Source organism: Mus caroli, chromosome 11 (assembly GCF_900094665.2).
Source record: "Mus caroli chromosome 11, CAROLI_EIJ_v1.1, whole genome shotgun sequence".
NCBI lineage: Eukaryota > Metazoa > Chordata > Mammalia > Rodentia > Muridae > Mus > Mus caroli.
In genome coordinates this window covers 111,681,581-111,704,805 of record NC_034580.1, presented here as the reverse complement: position 1 = coordinate 111,704,805, position 23,225 = coordinate 111,681,581, and the positions used below count along the sequence as shown (strand labels likewise).

At 54.1% G+C, this 23,225-nt stretch overlaps 1 protein-coding gene across 5 annotated transcripts in view; it reads right to left on the bottom strand.

Moving 5' to 3' along the window:
* Positions 1–23,225, bottom strand: part of Llgl2 (LLGL scribble cell polarity complex component 2) — a 34,238-nt gene that overhangs the window by 1,399 nt on the left and 9,614 nt on the right. For 4 of the 5 annotated variants that reach the window (XM_021176467.2, XM_021176465.2, XM_021176469.2 and 1 more), the window contains exons 2-21: positions 22,260–22,365; positions 13,544–13,641; positions 12,391–12,472; positions 12,008–12,123; positions 11,466–11,624; positions 7,719–7,881; positions 7,489–7,621; positions 7,148–7,202; positions 6,454–6,608; positions 5,086–5,303; positions 4,941–5,008; positions 4,670–4,823; positions 4,477–4,581; positions 3,900–4,192; positions 3,661–3,811; positions 2,579–2,735; positions 1,383–1,499; positions 1,096–1,262; positions 414–678; positions 39–201 (exon numbers count right to left, since the gene is read on the bottom strand). In XM_021176467.2, the coding sequence (XP_021032126.1) occupies positions 39–201; positions 414–678; positions 1,096–1,262; positions 1,383–1,499; positions 2,579–2,735; positions 3,661–3,811; positions 3,900–4,192; positions 4,477–4,581; positions 4,670–4,823; positions 4,941–5,008; positions 5,086–5,303; positions 6,454–6,608; positions 7,148–7,202; positions 7,489–7,621; positions 7,719–7,881; positions 11,466–11,624; positions 12,008–12,123; positions 12,391–12,472; positions 13,544–13,641; positions 22,260–22,334 (2,894 nt within the window). In that variant the 5' untranslated portion in view covers positions 22,335–22,365. Of the gene's footprint in view, positions 1–38; positions 202–413; positions 679–1,095; positions 1,263–1,382; positions 1,500–2,578; positions 2,736–3,660; positions 3,812–3,899; positions 4,193–4,476; positions 4,582–4,669; positions 4,824–4,940; positions 5,009–5,085; positions 5,304–6,453; positions 6,609–7,147; positions 7,203–7,488; positions 7,622–7,718; positions 7,882–11,465; positions 11,625–12,007; positions 12,124–12,390; positions 12,473–13,543; positions 13,642–22,259; positions 22,366–22,680; positions 22,787–23,225 lie in introns of those variants that run through there. The other variant, XM_029483694.1, reaches the window with a different exon arrangement.

Sequence of the window (23,225 nt, the reverse complement as noted above, 5' to 3'; positions counted from 1 at the left end):
GAGCCAAGCTGTGGAAGGCCTCTGGGCTTCGTCCTCACCTGACGTGGCCTGAGGAGGTCATTTTGGGGCCCGTGCCATTGCCATTGCTGGGCCGGTTGTGCTTCTTGGCTTTGGTTGAATCCACCAAACACCGGGGCTCAACCAGCCACTTGGTGGAGAGAGAAAAGCGCTCGAACTCCGAAGGTGATATCAGATAGAAACCTGAGGAGAGGCAGAAGAGCCCTGAGGAAAGCCAGCCAAGGCTCCTGGGCCCTGTGGCTGAGACAGGGCCTCCCTCCCAGGGGGAAGGGGACAGAGCCTGCCCGACAGAGCTCCACATCTGAGATGCTCTTGGCTCTCCATCCCTGGCAGTGCCTGAGAGAGCCCCTCCCCCTCCCCCAACCTCACAGAGGTCCCAGGCGGTGCCCCCACACCTTGGCCATGCTTGGTGAAGACACAGGAGGCTATGCCGCTGACGTCCTCCCGGCGGATGCAGCTGTACCGCACCTGGGGCTTGAGCAGGGGCATTGAGACCACCTGGATGTCACCCAAGTTGGTGAGCACTGCCAGGTGGTGCTCCCCATAGTCCTCAGCCCTGCAGCTGCCAAAGTGGGCGACACCGACTCGCCGCACCCGTGAGCCCTCCAGGGCCGTCAGCTTCAGCTTCAGTTTGGCGCTCACCTTGGGCAGTGTGAATACCTGGGCATACATGGTAGCTGGACATGAGTACCACATAACCAGACTGTGGTCTTCCCACCCATTACTACCACTGGGGCCTTGTCCTCTAGCAGACACCTCATGCTATGCAGCAAGCATATCTGAGTCGCAATGCCTCCCCTCACCCTCCAGCCCTCAGACGCAGCTCGTGGGTCAGGAGGATGCAAGGCCACTGTCATCTATCTGGGCATTCTGTACCTTGCAGACTCAGGTCCTGCCTCGGTATTCCCAGCTCTGACCTTTGGGTCTAAGGCTGACACATACAAGATCCCTTCCTTACTTCCTGTGACCCTGTGGCCCTTACTCCAATGCAACCCCAGCTGTCCTTGTTTGTGTTCATCCAGGGGCTGAACACTACTGGTGTCTTAGGGACATCCAGGGGACCCTGTCACATGGCACCTTGAATTGCTCCTCCGACACCACAAGCAATTGGTGGCTCCCTTGCATGTCTGGGCTCTTCGACAGGTCGTGGGCCACTTCCAGGGGCTCGGGGAGGGGTACATTGTGCCCGTCGAGCACCAGGATGCCCACCACAGGCGCGCGGTGCATTAACTGGATCTCCTTGGCTACAGAGGAGGGGGGTGGGGAAGAGGCAGGTCGGGGACAGGGCTATGATGGGTGGCTTGGTGACACCACACTCCCTAGCCCAAGATCGGGCCCTCTGTGTTTTCCCATCCACCACTTACCCTGCTCTGCCCGGACAGGTTCATCCGTTCTTCTTTCTGCAGGAGGCACGCGCAGGGAAAAGGCGTAGACGGTGCCTCCGTTGGTGCCAGCCCACAGGGAGGGACAGTGGCGGGAGCCTGCCAAAAGAGTAAAGGTTTGGGAATCCAGCCCCCAGTCCTGGGGGTTGAGTGGGGCTGGCAACCTGGGCTTCCACCCAGCCTAGCTAGCGAATCTCTAAAGTCAAGTTGGCTTCTTCTTCTTCTTTTTTTTTTTTTTGAGACAGGGTTTCTCTGTGTAGCCCTGGCTGTCCTGGAACTCATTCTGTAGACCAGGCTGGCCTCAAACTCAGAAATCTGCCTGCCTCTGCCTCCCAAGTGCTAGGATTAAAGGTGTGTATCACTACTGCCCGGCTGGCAAGCTTTTTTTTTTTTTTTTTAGTTTTTTGAGACAGGGTTTCTCTGTGTAGCCCTGGCTGTCCTGGAACTCGCTGTGTAGACCAGGCTGGCCTCGAACTCAGAAATCCGCCTGCCTCTGCCTCCCGAGTGCTGAGATTAAAGGCGTGTGCCACCACGCCCGGCTGGCAAGCTTTTTTAAGATTCAGTTCCCTCCTCTAAAATGGACATGCCATGGGCCTCGCCAGCCTCCTGGGAAAGAGCTCCCACACTCTCATGAGGCTCCCCACTCAGGTGATCCTAAACCTAGGACAGCTCTGCCCTTGCAGGGACACAGCAGACACCGCTCACAGCCAGCAGGGAAAAATCAGGCAGGGGTTTAATGCTTCCACATGCTGTCTGGGTGGCACATGAAGCTGAAGCCAGAAAGGCTAGGTGCTGTGTCTAAGTCCAGAAAGGCTAGGTGCTGTGTCTAAGTCCAGAAAGGCTAGGTGCTGTGTCTAAGTCCAGAAAGGCTAGGTGCTGTGTCTAAGTAAGTCCATACTTGTAGTGCTCAGTGGAGCAAGGCTATCAAGCCAGGCAGCCAGGCTGGCAAGGCCTAGGGGAAGGGAAAGGCTGGTGTAGGCTCTGGTTTCTGTCTTTACAACTGAATGAGTATCGCTCTGAGGGTCCCGGGCAGCAGCTCTGCCTATGTGACTTCCCACCGGAAGTACCCATCCGCCCACTTCCTCATGGCAGAGAACCCATTTCTCCGTGGCCTCACACCATGAGTGTCTCCCACCAGGGATGTGTCCTACAGCCCTGACCTCAGGCTGGCTACTCACTGTCCCTCAGGTAGGTATCAGCGAAATAAAGGGTCCGAACAAAGCCGGTGAAGGAGTCCTCCGCGGAGCGGGCCTCAATCTTCCGTTGCACAGGCGCCAACTCCATGTTCTGCAGGCCCGTCCGCTCAGCCTTGGTGTTCACAGCCTGGGCCTGCGCCTGCAGGAAGTTGGGCTAGGTCTAAGGGCTGGCTCTCAGGACACTCACTCGATCAATGCTAAGGGCTGGCCATAACCATGCCGATCTGACTGCTTGGACCCAAGAGGACTTTGTGCAAGTAAGAGATTTCCCGAGGAGAACTTGCCTGACCTTCGAGCATTTCATGGAGGGAAAGGAACAGAAAAATAATAGGATGACTGTGCTGGCTAATTTTATGTCACCTTGACACAGGTGAACGTCATCTGAGAGGAGAGAACCCCAGATGAGAAAATGCCCCCATAAGACTGATCTGTAGGCAAGCCCATAGAGAATTTTCTTAATTAGTGGTTAATATGGGAGAGTCCAGCCACTGTGGGTGGTGCCATCCCCTAGGCTGGTGGTCCTGAGTTCTACAAGAAAGCAGGCTGAGCAAGCCAGTAAGCAGCATCCTCCACAGCCTCTGCATCCGCTCCTGACCTGTTTGAATTCCTGTCTTGATCTTTGATTACATGTGAGCCAAATAAGCCCTTTCCTCCCCAAGTTGCTCTGATCATGGTGTTCATCACAACAATAGAAACCCTGACTAAGACACCAGACTTTCTCTAATTCCATGGGTTATTATTTTTTGTATTTATTTATTTGTATGGTAGGGTGCAGTGCAAACCAAAAAAAGCCCCTCCCCTCCACACCTGCTTTTGGGCACAGTGTTCCATCTCAGCCACAGTGACCTGACTCAGACAACAACTGCGCATATTTGCTCAGGACTTGCCTCTCACGTAAGTATCACATCTATGGCTTTCTGGATGGAGACAGCTGAGCCATCAGGCAGCTGTGGCATGTGATTGGCCACTTGGTAAGTGGGTGGTGAATCTACTTGATCTGGATTCAGATCCTGAGGGAGAGCTGTACGGTCCTGTAGATGGCTGCTCTGAGCCTGGGGCCTCACCTCGCCTGTGGGGCCACCAGGCCGCCGTTTATGACTGGACACTCTGCTGCGGCGCATCCGACGGAATGACTGGCGCAGAGACTTCTTGAGGGACTTTACTCGAGACAGAGGGCCCTCCAAGGCCAGCTGGTCACTGGGGTGAAGTGTGCACCTTGAGGAAGTGGGAAGTCGTGTCAGGCCATCAACACTACAGAGTCACAAGGTCCCAGTCCCAAGCCCCGGATGGATGCCCTGCTCACTTGACAAAGACCTGTCGCCGTTGCTGGTGATCGAAGAGGCCGAAACCATGGCTGGTGCCAAAGGCCACAAGCCGCCACTCAGAGTGCAGAGCCAAGGAGGTGACCACAGCTGGGGGCTGGCACTGCACCAGTACAAAGGGCTGAAATCCCGCCTCAAAGCACACGGGCCCCGGGCGGGCGGCGAGGCGCTCGTGCCCCTTCCAGCGGTAACCCTCCTGGTCCTGCAGCAGGTCAGCCTCCACCTGCTCCACGGCATGCTCGGCCGCCTCATCGTTCAACTCCAGCACCAGCACCTGAGGTGGGGGTGGCAGATAGCTCAGCAGAGGCTAGACAGCCCGGCCAGCAAAGGACTCAGGAGCCAGGCCCAAGCCCAAGGCCTCTGCCTGACTCCAGTCCAAACTCTCATTTCTGGAGGCGGAACGACCATCACTCTGGGGTCATGCTAATCTAGCACCCTGCATCTGCTAGGAAAAGCAGCAGGTGTGCTCCTGACGATGCCCTCGGGCAGGGGTTCCTGTCCCCCCCACAAAGCCACCCAACCACTCTGTCCTCAACCCCACCCTGCCCAGCCTGCTACCTGCCCTGCCGTGCCTGCCACAGCCAGGTAGCCGCTGTATTTGCAGAGGAAAATCTTCTGGATGCCCAGCCGCGGATCATCGCTGTAGGGATCAAAGGAGCCCACCTGCCAAGGGACGGGGATGCCTGTGAGTGGCCATGGCGCATCCTAGCTTGGGTCCCTGCACCCCTGGCTCCCAGGCTCCTGGCCTCACCTTGCGGAGTGGGGGCCACTCGTCCTCACCCTGGGCACTGAGATTCTCACTGAGGTCCGTGTCTGTGAGGAACACCCTCACAGTGCTCAGTTTGTAGAGCAGTCGTAAGCACACACCCGAGGCATCCCAGAACCGCACAGTGCCATCCTCGTGCCTGTGGGCAGAGCCTGGTGAGGGCTATGTCAGCCAGGGTGTCTGGGGTCTCCAGGGTTCCACTCCCACCTACCATGTCTCCCTTGGAACAGGGAAAGTAGCCACTAAAGTCCCCTACCCTGTGAGCAGCAGGTCCCTCTGGGGTGGCGGTGGGGCCAGGCTGGTGCCACCATCTATGGGCCACTCCTAAAAGAATAGAACAGGAAGTCCAAGAGAACCTGGGCCCAAGACAGGAGTGGGCTGAGGGCGAGGGCTGGCCCTACCATGGTGGAAAAGTGTGAGTTCTGGCGGCTGCCCGCGGCGATGATGCGTTCCCATAGCTTCAGGGGGATGTTGGAGACGTGGTGGGAGCAGGTGATGGCAGAACAGTGCAAGGAAGCCAGGTAGGGCAGCTGGACTGGTGGCCAGCCAGGTGTCTGCAGGTCAATGACCACCAGTTCCTCCTCGGCTAGCACCACCAGGGCATAGGGGTCATCAAAGGCTGGAGAACAGGCAAACAGTCAGGGTGAGGAAGAGGCAGCCAGTCCCGTCTGGCCTGTAGACAAAGCTCCAGGCTGGGGAGCTGGAGCCATCAATCTGCACTGCTTGCCGTGTGCAAAGTAAGAGCAGTAAGCAGAAGTGCCACGACCACGGCCTCACGACGAGGCTGCTGCTGACACCGGTGCCCCTCAGAGCCTGACAAGAGGCCCGGAGCTCAGTCAGGGACAGGAGCAGCTACAAGCCGCTGGGAAACTCTTCCTAATGTTTGGCCTTGACTGACACCCTGATGTCAAGGGAGGGGTTTGCCTGGTAGGCCCAAAGCAAGGTGAGGCAGCGAGTTAGAGAGTATGTCTGTGTCCCCACAGAGCAGCCTCCGCCTGTGAACTGCTTATCAAGGAAGAGATGAAAGGAGGGGTAGCTCCAGGTAGCCAGAGCAAGAAGAGGGGAGGAGGGGGCTGGAGAGGTGGCTCAGTGGTTAAGAGCACTGACTGCTCTTCCAGAGGTCCCGAGTTCAATTCCCAGCAACCACATGGAGAGGGTGAGAAAGAAGCAAACACGGGCCTAGGGTCTCCCTGGGAGTGGGGAGCCCAGAAAGAAGACTCAGGCAGGAGCATCTGAAGGAAGCAGCCTCCATCCCAAGGACCTCGGCTCATGGTCATTGGTAGAGGAGGCCTGGTTCTCCTTCCTGGACAGTTCCCTAGTCTCCCAGGGTCTATGCCAACCCTTGTCTTGTCTGTTTTCTGTATGCCAACCCTTGCTGGTCTTGTCTGTTTTCTCTATGCCAACCCTTGCTGGTCTTATCTGTTCTCTCACTTATGAGGTTGAGCTAGGGCTGGCCCCGTAGGACCACCTGCTACCCCACCCAGACTTCGGTTGACCTCATCTAATCCAGGACCCTCTCGCCAAGCTGGACTGGCATAAATCCAGCAACACAGATGTGCCCGAGTTGGGCCAAATCCCTTAAAGAGGGATTGGGACAGGCAAGAGGTGTGGCCTGGAAAGATGGCCTCCACCTGGGAGAATGGCAGAGAGGGTTCACAAAGAAGGATAATAAGGCCAAGGGACCCAAAGGGTGGCAGGTTAGGGAACATCTACACAGCGGCCTTCATTTTTGCATCTTCCCAGCACCCAAACTTCCTATGCTTTCCTACCAGCCGCAGGGTCAGCCTCTGAGAGAACAGTGAAGTCAATGACACGGGAGGTGAAGTCGAAGGCCGTCTGCTGGCCGTTGTGGACCACTGAGATGCAGTGGCGGTCCCCATAACTGGCCCGTGGCATACCGCCCTGGAAGATGGTGAAGGGCAACCTGTAGGCACAGGAGAAAGGTGGGCTGGGGCTCCTGTACAACTCCTGATAGTCACAAGCGGGGTTGGCATCTGGGACCTGATGGAGCATACAGGGCAAAGCCCCAGGCTTTGTGCCAGGGTCGGGAGGCTGAGGGATCCCAAAGCCTGAACGAGGCGAGTCTCTAGAGTGACTAGAAAGGCAGAATAGACTCCCATTTCTTCCCAACTGCAGTGGTGAGAAGGGACATCCGGGCTAGGAGCCTTGGGCTTCTGCAGCCAATCCTGCTCTTGTGCAGTGGCCTCCTAAACTGTCCCCACACCGGGCCACAAGAGTCAGGAACTCCAGCCAACAGCACCTCTCTGGGAAGGTTGAAGGAAGGGATGGGAGGGGATTTTGCAGAAATCGTCTACTGAGAGATCTAACAAATAACAAATCTACCCCAACCTGGGACCAAGATCCTTGTGTCCTCAGTGGGCACTGTCTCTCTGGGCAGGAGCCTGGGACGTTCCCAGGAAGGCTGTCTATACAAAGCGCAAGGGATAAGGCACCCGCACTTACCCTTGCCTGGTGGTGAGCCAGAAGATTTTCGTTATAGCTTTGCAAGGAAAGGGACCTAAAAGAAAGTGTCACCTTGAGCAGGTCTTACACAAGGTCTAGATCCCTTATTTCAATCTAACCACAAGTCAGCCTGTAAGGGGGAGGATTCCTCTGTGCAGTTCCCTGAGGCAGTCACAGCGGGTACCAGAAAACCAGCTGTGTGGCTTTGGACCAAGCCCCGAACCTCTCTGGGCCCAGATTCTGCTTCTATGAGTGAGGCAGCCCACACCCGAGACCAGGACAGCCCACAGGTGCTTCTCAGACAGAAGACAAAGTTAGACCCTCTACACAGAAGCACTGACCGTAAGGTATAGAGCTGCGCAGAGGTTCTGGGTTCTGGGTGTCACTGGACACGGGCCACTGGCAGTGGCTGCCGTCGGAGTGGCAGGTGACAATCAGGCAGCCATCCCGCTGCCAGCTGGCATTCTCCAGTTGCTTTGGAGGAAGAGAGGAAGAGATGAGAGGTTGGGATCAATCAGGACTGCAGTCTGCACATGGGACTGGGAGAGCCGCCCTTCCAGACAGCACCCACCTGGCTGCTGAGGAAATGACCGAGCGCTCGGCTGCCCCGAAGGTCCCAGATGACGACGAGGCCTCGGCTGTAGCCAATGAGGATTTGGTTGGGGTCTCGAGGGTGCTCCTGCAGAGCCTCCACCATCTCAAACACTCGCCGGTGGCGAGCCTCCTCTGGCAACCTAGACAAGGGAGTGCCATGAGCCCACGCAACAGTGGGGACCTCACATGCCAGCCTGGGCAGATGGTGGGGTTGGCCATATCACAATGAGGGTCATGTAGAACAAGACATGGTATCTATATATTAACACACACACACAAACACATGCATGCACGTACACACACACACGCAAACTCAGGTGCCAGGTGTGATGAGAGACACTATGATGAGAGACACTATGATGAGAGACACTATGATGACAGACACTATAATCCTCAAACTTAGGAGGGAGAAAGATCAGGTGCTTAGGATCAAGCGCAGTTGTACACTTAGTCGAGGCTAATCTGGGCCACATGAGACTCCAATCTTTACAGATAAATTGAGTGTGGTAGCACACACCTTTGATCCCAGCACTGGGAGGCAGAGGCAGAGGCAGAGGCAGGTGGATCTCTGTGAGTCCAGGGCCAGCCTGGTCTATTTAGCAAGGTCTGAGACAGTCAGAGTTGTCTAGAGAGACCCTGTCTCAACCCACTCCCCTAAAAGGATAATTTTATTGTTTTTAATCACGTACACATGTGTGTGCCCTTGTGTACACATGCGCACATGAGTGTCTATTAGTGTCAGTGTGAGTAGAGGCCCAAGGCAGCAGACCCCGTGGGAGCTGGAGCTAAGATGGCTGTGGGTGTTGGGAACTGAAGTCTAGTGTTCTTCAAGAGTAGAAAGTACTTAACTACGGAGCCATCTGCCTAGCCCCGAGGACAGTTTTTAATGAAAGCAAGTAACATTTACTGGAATTTAAGTTGCTGAACAATGAAATGTGTTTGTTTTAAATAATTTTTAAAATTTTTACTTCACTAGATGTAGTTATTTTATGTATTATGAGCATAGCATGTGTGTGCGGTGCCCAGAGATGCCAGAAGAGGGCAGCAGATCCCCTGGAACTGGAGTTATGCCTACCATGTGTGTGCTTGGAACTGAACCTGGGTCCTCTGCAAAAACAGACATTGCTCTGAGCCACCTCTCCAGCCCCTTGTTCAGTTTTTTTTTTTTTTTTTTTTTTTTTTTTTTTTTTTTTTTTGGTGTTTTCGAGACAGGGTTTCTCTGTGTAGCCCTGGTTGTCCTGGAACTCACTNTGTAGACCAGGCTGTCCTCGAACTCAGAAATCCGCCTGCCTCTGCCTCCCAAGTGCTGGGATTAAAGGCATGTGCTACCATACCCGGCTTAAAATTTTATTTTATTTACTATGTCAGTGTGCATGACGTATGCCTGTGAATATGGCACGTGTGTGGTTGGAAGACAATCTTTTGAAGCCATTTCTTGATTCCTTTTACCTGGGTCCTGGGGATCACATACAAGTTGTGGGGTTTGAGTGGCCAATGCTAAACTTTGTGTGCTGAGCCATCTTGATGCTGCTGTTCTGTGTGTGGTATGAGTGTGCGCGGACATGTATGTAGACTCGCGTGTGGAGAGGATGCCCTGGCAAAGGCCAGAATTTGGCACTCTCTTCCCATTCTCTGCCTTAGAGATAGGATCTCTTGTTGAACCTGGAATTCACTGGTTCAGTCAGGCTGGCAGGCCAGTGAGGCCTAGGGAGTCTCTGCATATCATCTTTGTGCAAACCGTCTGTGCTGCTCTTAGCCACGCTGTTGCAACATCAGTCTCTGTGCTTCGGAGCAAGCTCCAGCCTCTGCTCTCTCCCTGCTGGGATTACAGGTGTGCAGCACCAGGCCTGGCTAAGACCTCCTCAGTGAACACAAACAATATCGTCAGAAAGGAAAACTGTCGGGCAATTAGATGGTTTCCAATCTTAGGCCACTATGCAGCAGTATGGGTGGGCTGTGGCTCAACAACAGAGTGCCTTCCCAGCATGCCTGAGGTCTTGGACTTGATTCCCAGCACATACTAACACACACACACACACACACACACACACAGAGGGAGCAGGGGGTGGGGGAGAACACCCTACAATGATGATAAAGAACTTCTGTCTCTGTCTTGAAGTATTTACCTCTCTGGACGGAGGCCTCATTAAATGCAATGTCGCCAGACTTAAAGGAAGGAAAACTGAAAAACCTACGCACCATGCAATGGGGTAAAAACCATGGCTTGCAGCTACAACACTAGCACTCGGGAAGTAGAGCTAGAAAACTCTGGATGCCAGCCTTAGATACATAACCTGTTTGGGGCTATCCTGGGTTATTTGAGACCCTGTTTCAAAATCTCCTGAACAAATTTCAGCAAGTGTCAGAGTAAAAGGTGAAGAGAGATTTAGACTGCCAGAAGGAATTCTCAGGTACCCTAGCCCCTCCCCACTAGCCTCAGCCAGCCACCACGGGGCGAGGGGTAAGAGGTGAGGGACAAGGCTGGGCCTTGATGGGGCCGCTTGTGCCGCAGCTGGTCCTCCTAATGTCCTGTCCGTAGACTTAGAGCAGGCTTTTTCACACCAGCCATCCGCCCTGTTTCTCTACAATCTGCTTTGCTCTGACCTCTGGTGTGCTGCCCTAGCCCAGTCCTGCCCTGTCCTGTCAAGTGGGAATGGAACGTGGCTGTAGTCAGAAGGACCCCACCCCACACAGGAATCCCCACCAGCTGTGGCTGGACAGAGGGGCCCTGCTTCATACCCACATGGAAACTAGGAGAGCCTGGTCCAGGGCTGAGTCCTAGCCCACTGGCCACCTGCCCCGCAAGTGTACAGCACATTCCACCGCTGTCACAGAGACCTGATAAGCCTGTGTCCAATTCTATTGCCCCAGAAGCCAGTCCCCCTCCGCATCCCCAGAGCTGCTCTGAATTCCTCTGTGGCAGATCCTGACATCAAGAGGTGACGCTCACAAACCTCCGGGTGGGTTTTTAAGCCACAGTACCTGGAGCCAGTTCAGCTGATGCAATAAATCTGAGCCCGGGCTCCCTCACTGCACAGTCCTCAGAGCTCTGAGATCTGTGGTCCCATGTGCACAGTGCACAGGACTAAGGAGATACTGACACAGTGGGCTCACTTCCCTCCTCCTCCTCCCCTCCTCCTCTTACTCCCCCCTCCTTATTTTTATTCTCATTATTTTATTTATGTCTGGGTGTTTTGCCTTCATGTATGTCTGATCACCATATGTATACAGTACCTCTGGAGGCCAGAAGAGGGCGTCGGATCCCCTGCGACTGGTGTTACAGACAAGGTTGTGGGCTACCATGTGGAGATGGAACCTGGGTCCTCTGAAAGATCATCTAGTACTCTTAACTCCTGAGTCATGGCTCAGCCCATTTTCCGTTTTGGTTTAAGACAGGGTTTCTCTGTGTAGCCCTGGCTGTCCTGGAACTCACTCTATAGACCAGGCTGGTCTTGAACAGAGATCTATCTACCTCTGCCTCTTGGGTGCTGGCATTAAAGGGCGAGCGCCACCACAACTAGCCACTTCTCTCATCTTTAAATGAGTTGACAAAATCACTTTAGGGCTATGGTATTAATAGATGTGGGGTTGACTGAGACGCAACTGGGGAACAGGTAGAAGGTAGATGGTTTTACTTAGAGTTCCCAGGCTAGACATGGCAAATAGTCCTTACTAGGGCCCAGGAGAAGGCCGTGGCCCACACTCAAGACACTGGGTAGCTCACCATTGCAGCACCTCGTCTGAACAGATGGTCCTGTCGTGCAGCGTGCGGAACCCCGGGAGCTGCACCACAAACACGTTGCCGCTCTCGGTGCCCAGGTAGAGCAGTTCTCCGGAAGAGTGAGGTAGAATCTCAGTGACCTGCGTGGCACTGGGGGCAGACCTGCGACAGGGACAGCTGCTGATGAGATATCTGCTGTCTGGTTTTACCAGCCGTTTCTAGGGAAGCCAGGACCCTGCGGGTCTTGGCTGGCTTCAGAGCATCTCGCTCAAGCTATGACATAACCACTTTACAGGCAGCAGGGAACATGAACTGGGAGGCAAGGAAAAGGGCTGGCGCTGTCATGCACAGGAAGACGTGGGTATGGGAAGGGCACGGCCCATCATTGTCTAAAGGAGTTCCAGAGCACCAGATGATGGTAGCCTGAACACTGAGTTAGACACCGCCAAGGGTTCAATGGGACCCAAGAGATGAGCACACCCTAGCACTGAGGGACAATAAGGTAAGGAGTACCCAGAAAAGAAAGGGGACCACTATGCTCTTACCCTGGGGGGCCACGCAATATGAAGCTCTCTTCTTCCTGCAGCTCTGACACCCCGCCCTTGACCTTCAGGCTCCACAGGTGCAGGCTGTTGTCATCCAGCAGAGTGACCAGCTGACACTAGAATGGAGAGAATGGGGACAGGAGCTTGCTAGCTACAGAGAGCAGCGTTCGTCGTTCTTCAGGGCCTCTAATTCCCCAGGGCAGCCCAGCCTGTGTTGGCTTTTTCAAGGAGCCCCAGGACAAAAGGCTCTCTATGATTCTCAGGGTGGCCTGTGAGCCTCTAGGTGGACAAAGGGAAGAGTCCAGCCCCCCCCCCCGCCCCCATCCCTTCCAGAAGATGTGAGGGCTAAGAAGGCAGCAGGAGCCCCTCCCTGCGCTGCTCACCTGACCAGGCAGGAAGTGGATCTGCAGCACTGCATTGTTCTCCTTGTGAAGGCCCATGAACTCTACCCCAGGGGCACCATATCTGGAAGGCTCAGGAAAACCTCAGAAAGCGGGACAGCAATCCTCCCCAATCCTAGCGGCAGTCTGTGGCCTGGGGAGCAAGGGGTCCACCCAGACAAGCATCTGCACACCCATGTCAGGGGCACGGGGTGGGGGTGGATAGCAGTGGTCATGGCCGGGTGCACTCAGTCAGTGATCTGACCCTGGTAAGAGTTGCCCAGCAGGACGGGTGTGTGCGTGTGGGGGTTGGGGAAGGAAATTCACTATTCCCCTATCCTCAAAACTGCTAGGCCGTTACCCCTCCCTCCACACCACCCCTGCAACTTGAGCTGTAACAACAGGCCTATCACCTGTCACCTGTTGGCACCTATGAGAACATGGGGCACGGTAGGGGGGCACCCCCAGCGGCCTTGCCCTGGGAGTTGGCACCAGCAATTGGCAACCAGGATGTGATCCTGGCTGGTAATGATTAACCGCTGGGGTAAGGTTGAACTATAATAACAAGGCTCTGGCCTCGGCCTCCTGTGTATACACCAGCCCAGCCCACCTGGGCTGTCACTTAGGCTGGAGCCTAGGGGGAGGACTTTGTGGCAGGAGATCACAGCTCAGCTACCCAAAGTGGGCCCCTGTCTCCCAACTTCTCTAGGCCTCTTAGCAGCGGGTGTAAGTTAGACATCAGGAATACCAGGTGTTGTCCAGGACTCAGGGCCCAGCTGGTCCCAGCCGGAGAAGTTGTCCCAGGGTGGAGCCTCCCTGCTGAAACCACCTGTATCCCAGTCACCCCCTGCTGTGGACAAAAGACTATACAACTAGCCTGGACAATGTGGTAGTCACCCAGGGCCCTACAATCAAGTACAGTTCAAGTTCTGAAGTCTCCAGCTACAAGTCAAGGGGTAACGTGAGTAGTCAGAGAAGAGAAGATAAATCCACTCTGTGCTCTAAGGACACACAGCTCGAGGTGCTAAATTCTCACCCTGCTCTTGGACCAAGCGCCCAAGATGAAGCAGGGTAAGACAGGCCCTCTCCAGATCTCACCTATGTCCCTGAGATCACCTTGGCCTCACCCCATGGCAACAGGCACTGGAAAGGATACAGCTTGACAGCTCCAGAGCGGGTTCCTATGGCCAGGATGCGCAGCGAAGGGCTATAGCCAAGGGCGCTGGGCTGGTGTGGGAAGCCATGCTCCACCGTCTGAAATGAGAAGCATGTGGGCTGGGCCTATAGGCGAGTCCTTCGAATCCCCATGATCCTGCAGGGTTGGGGCTGGGCTGTGGAGTCACAGCTCAATCAGGGAAAGGGGGCTCTGAGCTCTGCACCTCCTCAGCTTGGAGTTAAAACAGGATTCATTTATGTCTGTAGTCCAGATCTCTAGTTGTCCTATGACCACTACATATACACCTACCTACATGAGTACACACACTATACAACTATATAACCACATGTATAGTTACGCACATATATCATTTTGAAGGGCTGGGGGAGACAGGGACCTTGGAACTCACTATGTAGGCTATCAGGCTGGCTAGAGATCCACCTGCCACTGCCTCCCTAGTGCTGGGATTAAAGGGGTGTGCAGTGTACAGTTTTTGAAAAAAATACAGAGCTCTGACTGGATCGCATCGCATGAACACTTCCATGCGTGTTCATGGACATGTATAGTTTCCCAGGTTATCTGCATGCAATCACCCAATGGCTAAAGGCTTTACAAGGAGCTGAAAATGGCTGGAGAACATCCCGGAGGGGTCACTGCCTCCCTCCCAGGGTTCCCAATGCCAGCCTCCCTGGTGGCCAGGTCTAGATTTCTGTCCCTGCCTGTAGCTCTGGGCCTTTTTCACCATAGGTGTGTGAGGAGCTGCAGACAGGAGGTGCGGATGCTAACAGCCGATGTCAAAGCTTTGCTCAGGAGGCCTGGGCTTCTGCTTCCCAACAGCTACCTCCCCTATAGGCACTGACTGCTGCAGTAGGTTGAAGCAGGGCCCAATGGCAACTGCCTTGTAAGTTACTGAGCTAAATCCACAGTGTGCAGAAGGAGTCAGCTCCCAGACTCCTGTCAGTGTTACCAGGAGCCCTATCAGAGCCCCAGCAGCACAGAGAGATAAGCCCTGGCGACAGCAGGAGAAAACTCAAGGGCCACACCTCCCCAGAGTCCAGCCCAGTGGCTCATGGGAGGAGGCCAGGGCAGGGAGGACAGCTCTAACAAATGCCTCCTTTAGGGGATCCCTGGGGATGACAGGGTGGGTAGACAGGGCAGGAACACAGTCTGCCTTGCAAATGGCCATACCTGGATGGCCGGCCAGGAATGCAAGACCCCAGGCGGAGGGCCCCAGCCAGCCCCGGTCCCTGTTCAGCTATGTGAAAAATGCAGAGCCTGGGTAGATAGCTGAGTGTCAGGAATGCAAACATTTCCCAGAAAAAGGAGAGCAGGGAACTCACACAGGCTGTGTGGGACAAGTTCTCCGGGGGCCCTGCGAGGCCTTGGCTGATCCCAGGTTACTGAAGCCTGGAGAAGAGATAGAGGCCAGGAGAGAGCTCCAAGCTCTTAATTTAGCCATTTCCCCATTACCACCAGCAGTGGCAGCTCTGGCCCGAAGCCTTTGGAATGTAGAATTTGGAGGACTTGGGGGTGGGGTGGGGGATAAAACCCTCAGGAGCTGAAGGCCCAGTAGGAGGCCTCACACCTTGAGCAGCCTAGGACAGCAGTCACGGGTGGCCACGGCTCATTTGTATCAAGAAGACGATAGATATTTAAAGTTTCTCTTATTTCAGCCTTGTGAACGGATATTCAAACTGTGCACAGTGGTTCCTGCCTGTAATCCCAGCACTCAGGGGGAGCGAAGGCATGAAAGTCAGGAGTTCAAGGGCAGCCTAGGTTATACAGTAAATTCCAGGCCAGCCTGGGCTACAGGCTGTCTCAAAAAACAAACTACAAAACAACAACAACAAAACAGGAAAAGAAAGAAAGTACATTTGTTTCTGCCACAGGGAAGTAAGTGTCTTTACTAAAACAACCCGAAGGGGAGGCCAACCTCAGGCCTCACCTTACAGCTGCAATCTCAAACTCTTAAAACAGAGCTTTTCAAAGAGTTTATTTTACAACTGAAACTGTTATAAAGTGTAAAAAAATATCAGAATTTAGAGACTTAGTATCAACAAAACAAAACAAATTAGGGACTGGAGTGATGGCTAGGCCATTAAGAGACTGGATGCTCTCCCAGAGGATCTGTGTTCGATTCCCAGCATCCACATGGTGGCTCACACCAGTCTCTGAGTCCAGTTCCAGGGAACCCAGCGCCCTCTTCTGGCCTCTGTGGGCAGTGCATGCATATGATAGACATACATGTAGGCACATACACAAACAAAAAATAAAAACACTCATATACATAAAAAAAATCCTTCCCGGGGCTGGAGAGATGGCTCAGTGGTTAAGAGTGCCGACTGCTCTTCCCAAGGTCCCGAGTTCAAATCCCAGCAACCACATGGTGGCTCATAACCATCCATAATGAAATCTGATGCCCGCTTCTGGAGTGTCTGAAGACAGCTACAGTGTACTTACATATAATAAATAAACTAATTTTAAAAAATCCTTTCCCAAACACACACACACACACACACACACACACACACACACACACACACGGAAGTCAAAACAACTTACTACTAGCTGTGTTGCCTACATGTAAATATAATATTTTGAATATATTAAACAGAATTCTTATCTAAATTAAATCTGATTATTTAATGCTAGAAATTTTAAGTTATATACATGGCTCCTATTATATTCTTTGTTTCTTTGTTTGTTTGTCTTTCAAGACAGGGTTTCTCTGTGTAGCCCTGGTTGTCCTGGAACTCACTCTGTAGACCAAGCTGGCCTCAAACTCACAGAGATCCCCCTGCCTCTGTCTCCCAGGTGCTGGATTAAAGGTGTACACATCCCAGTCTCCTATTGTAATCTTACTGGACCAACATACTACCCTAGAATATTCTGACTTCTTATCCTCAGGGAAGTCAAGTCAAAGAGAAACAAATTTTCAGATTTTTGGCCTCTGAGGCCACGCCCTGCCCCATCAGCTCTTAAGCAGTTCAACAATCCTGCTTGAATCCTTCCTGCTGCAAAGGTTGGGCATCCCCCATCTCCTACTTCCTTCAGAGTCCCGTGGACTGTGACCACTCCTCCCTGTCCTTCCAAAGGCCAGTTGAGAACAGGCACCCAGTCAGGCTCACCAGAATGACATTCAGGATGCCCTGAGCAGTGTGTCCTTGGACTGAACACGAGGCATCTTGTGAATACAGAGTGTGTGTTCTGATTGCTCACCCCAGTGTGAGAACTGTCCCTAGGCTGTGGCTGGCTGCTAGGGTCCTTAGTAGTCTGCAGTGTGCCCCCACCCCCAGGGCATCTTATCCAGCTGACAACACTGAGGGACCAAGGCTCCCTCAAAAGCAAAATAAGGGACATAGGCTCCCCAGGACTTTCCCTGGACAGGGCCCACATGAACTGACTTCTCAGAGGAGGCCAAACCAGGCCTGAGCCCTGTGAGCCCTGTGGGTGGGGCACACGGAAGGCTCAGTGGCCCCTGCTGGGATAAGAAGGAAGGATGTGGCTTAGAACCCAGGGAGGAAACAAGGAGGAACTAGGAAGCCTGGGTGTGTCCTGGGGAAAGCAGGGAAGGGAAGGAGCGTTGGTCCCAACTACCCGGCACCTAAGTGCCCTGCCCACACCGGTGTCCCTTCCACAGCAGCTAAGACTCTTGTAAACTTTCAAGGTTCGGAGTCCCCTGAGTGTAAGTTCTACACACTAGTAATTCCCCGCCTTAGTTAGGTCCCTGAAGAGTGAGGTGGCCTTTCTCAAAGGAGCCGCCCAGAGTGTCGTGTCCCCTCCCCCCCTGTAATCCAGAGCATGTGGGCAGCAGGTAGAGCCTCGGGGATACCCCAAGCATAGGATTCCCAGACCCCAGAGAACTCTAGCTCTGGATAAAACAAGAAGGTGGACCAACGCTCCGCAGTTCTCCCTCCCGTTGTCTCCTCAGCCTCTGTCCTGTCCTGTCCTGCTACCTGGGCTCAGGTGACCTCTGCTAAGGGAGAAGAGAACAATGGGCTCTTTTGACGGGAAAGGAGAGCAAAGATGAACAGAAGCCGCCAGACTGTAATATTAGCTCAAGTCCCTGTCAGATTGTGAGAGATGGGGGGTGGGTGGGTAGGGGGTGTTGCCCTTCACCCTTACACTCATCTGGGGAGGACTGTCCTCCAAGCCCACGGCTTTGGGGACCCTGTAGTGTCTGTCAGGGGCTGAAAGAAGAGCTCCCAGAAGCTGCTGAGGGCAACAGGAGGAGGGAGGAGGGAGGAGGGGCAGATCCACCTGCCTGTGGTGGCTCAGCCAGATACTGGGTGTGGTAAGCTCAGATTCCTGGCCCAAGCAACTTGGCCTCTCTGTGTGGTTGTCATCTGACACTGGTGCCCATGTAGGCAAAAGCCACAACAAAACGATGTGGTCTGGGCTGGGCGGGCCTAGTTGGTCAGGAGCAACTGAGGTGTGGTGATGGGGAGGGTTGGGGGGGGGGTAGTCTGCAGCAGCCCAACGCAGGCACCTAAGCCTAGGTCTGCTCACACTGGGGTGTGGCTACTAGTGGATGCCTGGGTTTCACCAGAGGGGCAAGCAGGCCCCAAACAATGTTCAAGGAGCAGGGTTTCACTAAGACTAGGAAGTCCAGCCCCTGAGGTAGTCCCTGTTCCCTTAGCTAGTCTTCAGTGGGAACCTAAGCTGCCTGACTGGGTTGGAGGTGAGTGTGCTAAGAGGTTACAAGTGGTAGACAGCAGGTAAAGGACACTGAGCTCCGAGTGGCGATGTCAGCACCCTGAGGCCTCCGAGCCAGTAAGCCATGGGACAAGACCTTGATTGACCATCCCTGAGAGATGCCCTCAGGGGATCAGCTTAGGCTGCCAACCACCGGAGACCTCAGTTTCCTTACCTGTGCAGTAGGGACAATAGCCATGTGTGAGTCCTTGTGAGAAAGAGCTGAATGGAGGGCAAACCTTGCTACTCGATGCTGCCCATGAGAAGCGATTAAACATGGGGCTGGAGAGATGGCTCAGCAGTTAAAAGCACTTGCTGCTCTTGCAGAGGACACAGAACCAGTTCCAGCACCCACACGATGGGACACGACCATCCCTAACTCCAGTTCCAGGAGATTCCGATCTCTGGAAGCACCAGCCACACATGTGGTGCCCATACATACATGAAGGCAAAACATGCATACATATAGGAAACAAACTAAAATAAGTAAAGCAATGAGATCTGTCCACTACACCAGCCTCCAGTAGGGTGCTTAGCAACGCCCACTTCACGGGAGAGGAAACTGAGGGACAGGCTAATCAATGTCTACATGGTCACGTGGCGAGAGCTGAATCAGAACCAAGGCCCAGGCTGTATGGTTCCGGATCCCTGCCCCAACCACTGTTAACACCCAGCCCTGATGCCTGGCACCCAGCCTCTGACCTAGACTTGGTCCCCTGGCAGCGAGCACCTTTTTCTGGTCATGGCCACAACTCCTGGCCGAGGACAGGAAACCGTCATGGCCCTAGCTAGGGCAGAGTCCCCGTTTTGTGTGAGGCATCTTGCTGGCACTGGTATAAAGGAGTTTGGCTGGAAGAGGCTGGAGGGAAAGGCCTAGAACTGGTTTAGAAGCTGGGATCTGTAAGCTGTTTGGGCATCTGTCATGTGGCGATGCCACTGTTCTGTTGTTGCACGCCATGCCCACGACACGCTGCCTGACAGCCTGACCTTCAGGGTGGCACTCCAAGACGTGACCACACTGTGAGTAGCCACTGAGCAGGCGTGGACCCTAACCTACACATGAGGAATTCCTGTGTGGAGTCTGACAACAGCCCATGCACCTTTGATTCTGTGGCCTTTAGCCATGCACTCTGTGGACACACGTGTACAGCACTTCACGTCACGCTGGCGCTGTTTACGTCTCCCTCAACCTAAATCTAAATCTAAGATCATCTCCATTCTAGAGCTGTGCCAAGGCCTCACAGTGAGTGAATGGGGCTATCTGGTGCTAGGTCAATACTCGTCATTGGACCGGATGCTTCACCATGAGTAGGAACCATGCTTTCCATCCTGTTCTCATCCAAATGGTCAGAGTGAACGGGCACGGTGGGGTATACCGTGAGCCTTTAATCTTAGTATTTGAGAGGGTTGGCGTTAGGCGGAGGCAGGTAGATCTCTGAATTGAAGGCTAGCCTGGTCTACATAGCAAACTCCAGGCTAGCCAAGGCTACATAATGAGACCCTGTCTTCAAAAAAGTCCAGGTGCAACGCTCCTCTAAATAAATGTTTACTGCTCCTGGCTGAGACCCCATAGTCCTCCTGGATGCTCACTTTCCTGCTTTATCCACCCCCACCCCCACACACACACATACTGCACCCTCCCATTGTGGACATTCTCAGAGGAGAGCAACCAGAAGCCCCGGGTGTCAACTGACAATGGCTGGAGACATTTTGTGTGATATCATCTGGGCAGAGGCAGGGGACTGGCATCTGGCCAGAACTAGGGTGCTACTAACTACAGTGCCCAGGACAATCCTCTCAGCACAACAGGCCCCAGACGTGGCCAGTGAGGAGGGTGAGAAATCCTGCTCAGGCATTCTATGATGTACAAAGGAAACCCGGGCTACCTTTTCTAAAGGTCAATGGGACACCTGCTGCCATGATCAAAGCCCCTTGGGGGATACAGCATTCCCCTGGACCATGGGGCGAGTGGCTGCCATGGGTATGACTCTTCAGAGTCTCAAATACTCCAGAGTCTGACGTTACCCTCAAAGCACACCCTGCCGGCACCAGCGTACCCTCAGACCCTTGAGGTCTCAATTGGTGCAAGCAGCTCCTCCCTCCATTTACCCCCTAGACAAAGAATGTGAGGCCCTCAGCCCTTCCCCTCCCTAAGTCTGAAGGGCAAAGGCCTTACCAATTCACGTCTTACCGAGCCAGGCCTTGGACTGTACAGATCAGAGGTTAAAGTGGAGTAGGAGAGCCAGGTCAAGGAGGGAAGGACTCTAGCCCACCTCCACACCCTGTGATGCCCAGGGATCCAGGGGTCCCACGTTATTTGGGAACCACAAATGGAGCATACTAGAGGTGGGGGTAAGATTCCTTCACCCCATTTCCACCCTAGCCTCACCCACAGCACACAGGAACCAAGGTTTATCCCTTTGCTGAGCCAGTCCATCTGGTTTCTGCTGGAATTGGCTTCCTTTTTCGAGTGAGAGATCCTAGCATCACCAAGGACAATAGGGGCACCTGGGGGTCACTCAGGACAGCTGACAGGTACTGGCTGTAGGTTCCACCCAGCACCCGTGACCTCCCTTAGGAATGAGGGTGGTAAGCCCAGGGTGTCACCCTGTTCCTAACACCTGCACCAGATGATCACCTGTGGCTTAAAATCCAGTCAGGGAGAAGCACTAACTTAGGGAAGCTTGCTTCCAGGGGCAGGCGTCATGGCAAACTCCAAGGTGGCACCCCCACAGGTGAGCTGGGCACCTTATATCAAACTTTTGGACACGGCTCTAGGAGGTGCCAACCAGCACACAAAACCCAGCACCTAAGTTTCCCGAGGCACCATGCTAACCACAAGCTGTCCTGTTGCAGGAGACATCTGTACACAAGCCCTCCGCACAGGTGATGGGCCAACACTCTCCTGGCTCGCTCGTAAGCAGAAAAGATGTCTTTGGATCTGGGTAAGCCAACGTCCATACTTCTCTAGCGGAAAAGTAGAACAGAACCCAGAAAGGAGGGTCCTTCATTCACCAGGCCGTTTCAGGGTGAGGGGAAGCCCAAACCAAAGCCCCAAATAAAAGGCATAGTTCCTGACTGGAAGCCGGAGCTAAGGGGTGGATGGCTTGGTTACTTAGATGGCTCGGGCTCAATCCTCAGTACCAAAAATGTCAGAATTGCACCTATGGACATGCCCTGGAGATGCAGACCCCAGGAGAAAGGATCCTGCTACTGTCTCCGACCTACAATCTACTTCGGACATAGATCAAAGCAGGCTAATTACCCCCAAGCAGCTCCAGATTGCTGGGTGGCAGGAGGGGGAAGCTAATGAGCCCTGTCACACCCTGTCACACTCTTTAGCCTTCTGAGGCCCAGCTTCCTTGGGGAGGCCAGCAAAGCTCCTGGGGCTTTAGATGCCACACTCTGCCCCACTCCCTCAGGTGCTGTCCCCCCTGCCCCCAGGCTGGAGCTTGCATCTCGTCTGCAGAGAAAGCTTTTTCCTTGGGGGCAGTATCAGGGGAATGGTCCTTGAGGCCACAGGGCTGCAACATCATAAGGATGTTATTATACCTCGGGACTCAACGTGCTTTCATCTTTTCTGTCCCTTAGCCTCCTTGGCAGCCCTGTGACAAAGCAGGCAAGGCTGAAAGTTTTGTGCCTGTCATAGGTAGAAAGATAGGGACTTGGTGGAGTAATTCTCAGTCATTTGTAGCCAGGGAGAGACCTGGGAAAAGGAATTTCAACTCCCAGGCCCAATGTCGTTCCTAGACAGCAATGTGACACAGACTGTTTGATCCTAACACTCAAGAGACAGAGGCAGGTGGATCTCTGTGAGTTCCAGGCCAGTCAGGGCTACATGGTGAGACCCCGTCTCAGAAATAAACAATAACAATATACCTCTTCCTAGGGGACGCCACTCTGTTTCCCAGTTAAGATTCCCAGGGGGCTTTTCAGGCAGTGTCACTCCCCAGCCCCAGCCCCAGCCCCTGGGGAGGAGCCCAGGCCAGGGATTCCCCTGCCCTCCCTCACCCATCCTTACCTTGTTAAACTGGAACAGATCCCGCTTCAGCCTCTCCCGGGCAGGGTCATGTCCAGTTCTCAGGAACCGCCTCATCTTGCTTTAGTTTGTGGCCCCCACAACAGACCTGCAGAAACCAAAAGTGCCCTTGAGCCCATGGCCACAGTTGTCCAGGCCCAGCCTCACCCACACCCACAGCTTCCTGGGGCCAGAACCATCCTGGATACAGGTGTCCAAGCCCAGGGTCACCCAGGCCTACAGCTGTCCAAGCCCAGGGTCACCCAGGTTCACAGTTTCCAGAGCCAGTATCACCCAGGCCCAGGCCCTCCTAAGACCCAGGATCACCCAGGCCCCAGCTGCTGAGGCCCAGGCCCAGAACCTCCCCTGCCAGGCCGGGAACCTCCCCACTAGCCTCTCTTCTTAAGCCCAGTTTCACCCTCACTTTCCTGAGCTCCTTCCAATGCAAGGGCCCAGGAGAGGAAGACAGTGAGGCCTTGGTTCCTGGAGGCCTGGGCCTGTCTCTCCCCCTGGCTGATGCTCTAATGCCACCAGTTACCATAATGGGAACAGGAGAAACTGGGGGAGGAAGCCATTTACCCCAGCTTTATAGGAACAAAGAGAGCCAGCAGGCCCTGTGGTTAATTAGCTTAATTGTTAACCTGTTTTCTGAAAGAAAAAAAAAAAAACCATAAAAATCCAGAAAGAGAAACTTCACAGCCTCCCTCCGTGCAGTGGGTTGGCGGAAGCGGGGCTGTCCTGTGGAATTTCTTGATCGGTGCCTCAACTGGACAAGCGGGGGAAGGACCTGGGGCAGTTTTAGCAGGACTACCCAGGTCAGGGTAAGATGGGCAAGGAGCCCATCAAAGACTCACATAGCCAAGCCCCGTGGTGCTGGGGACCAGGTCTGGTCCTATGAGGCTGTGGGCTCTCTAGGTTAATCCTAGATCTGCCTTGCTGCTAATTCCCAGCTAGCTCCCTGAGCTCTGA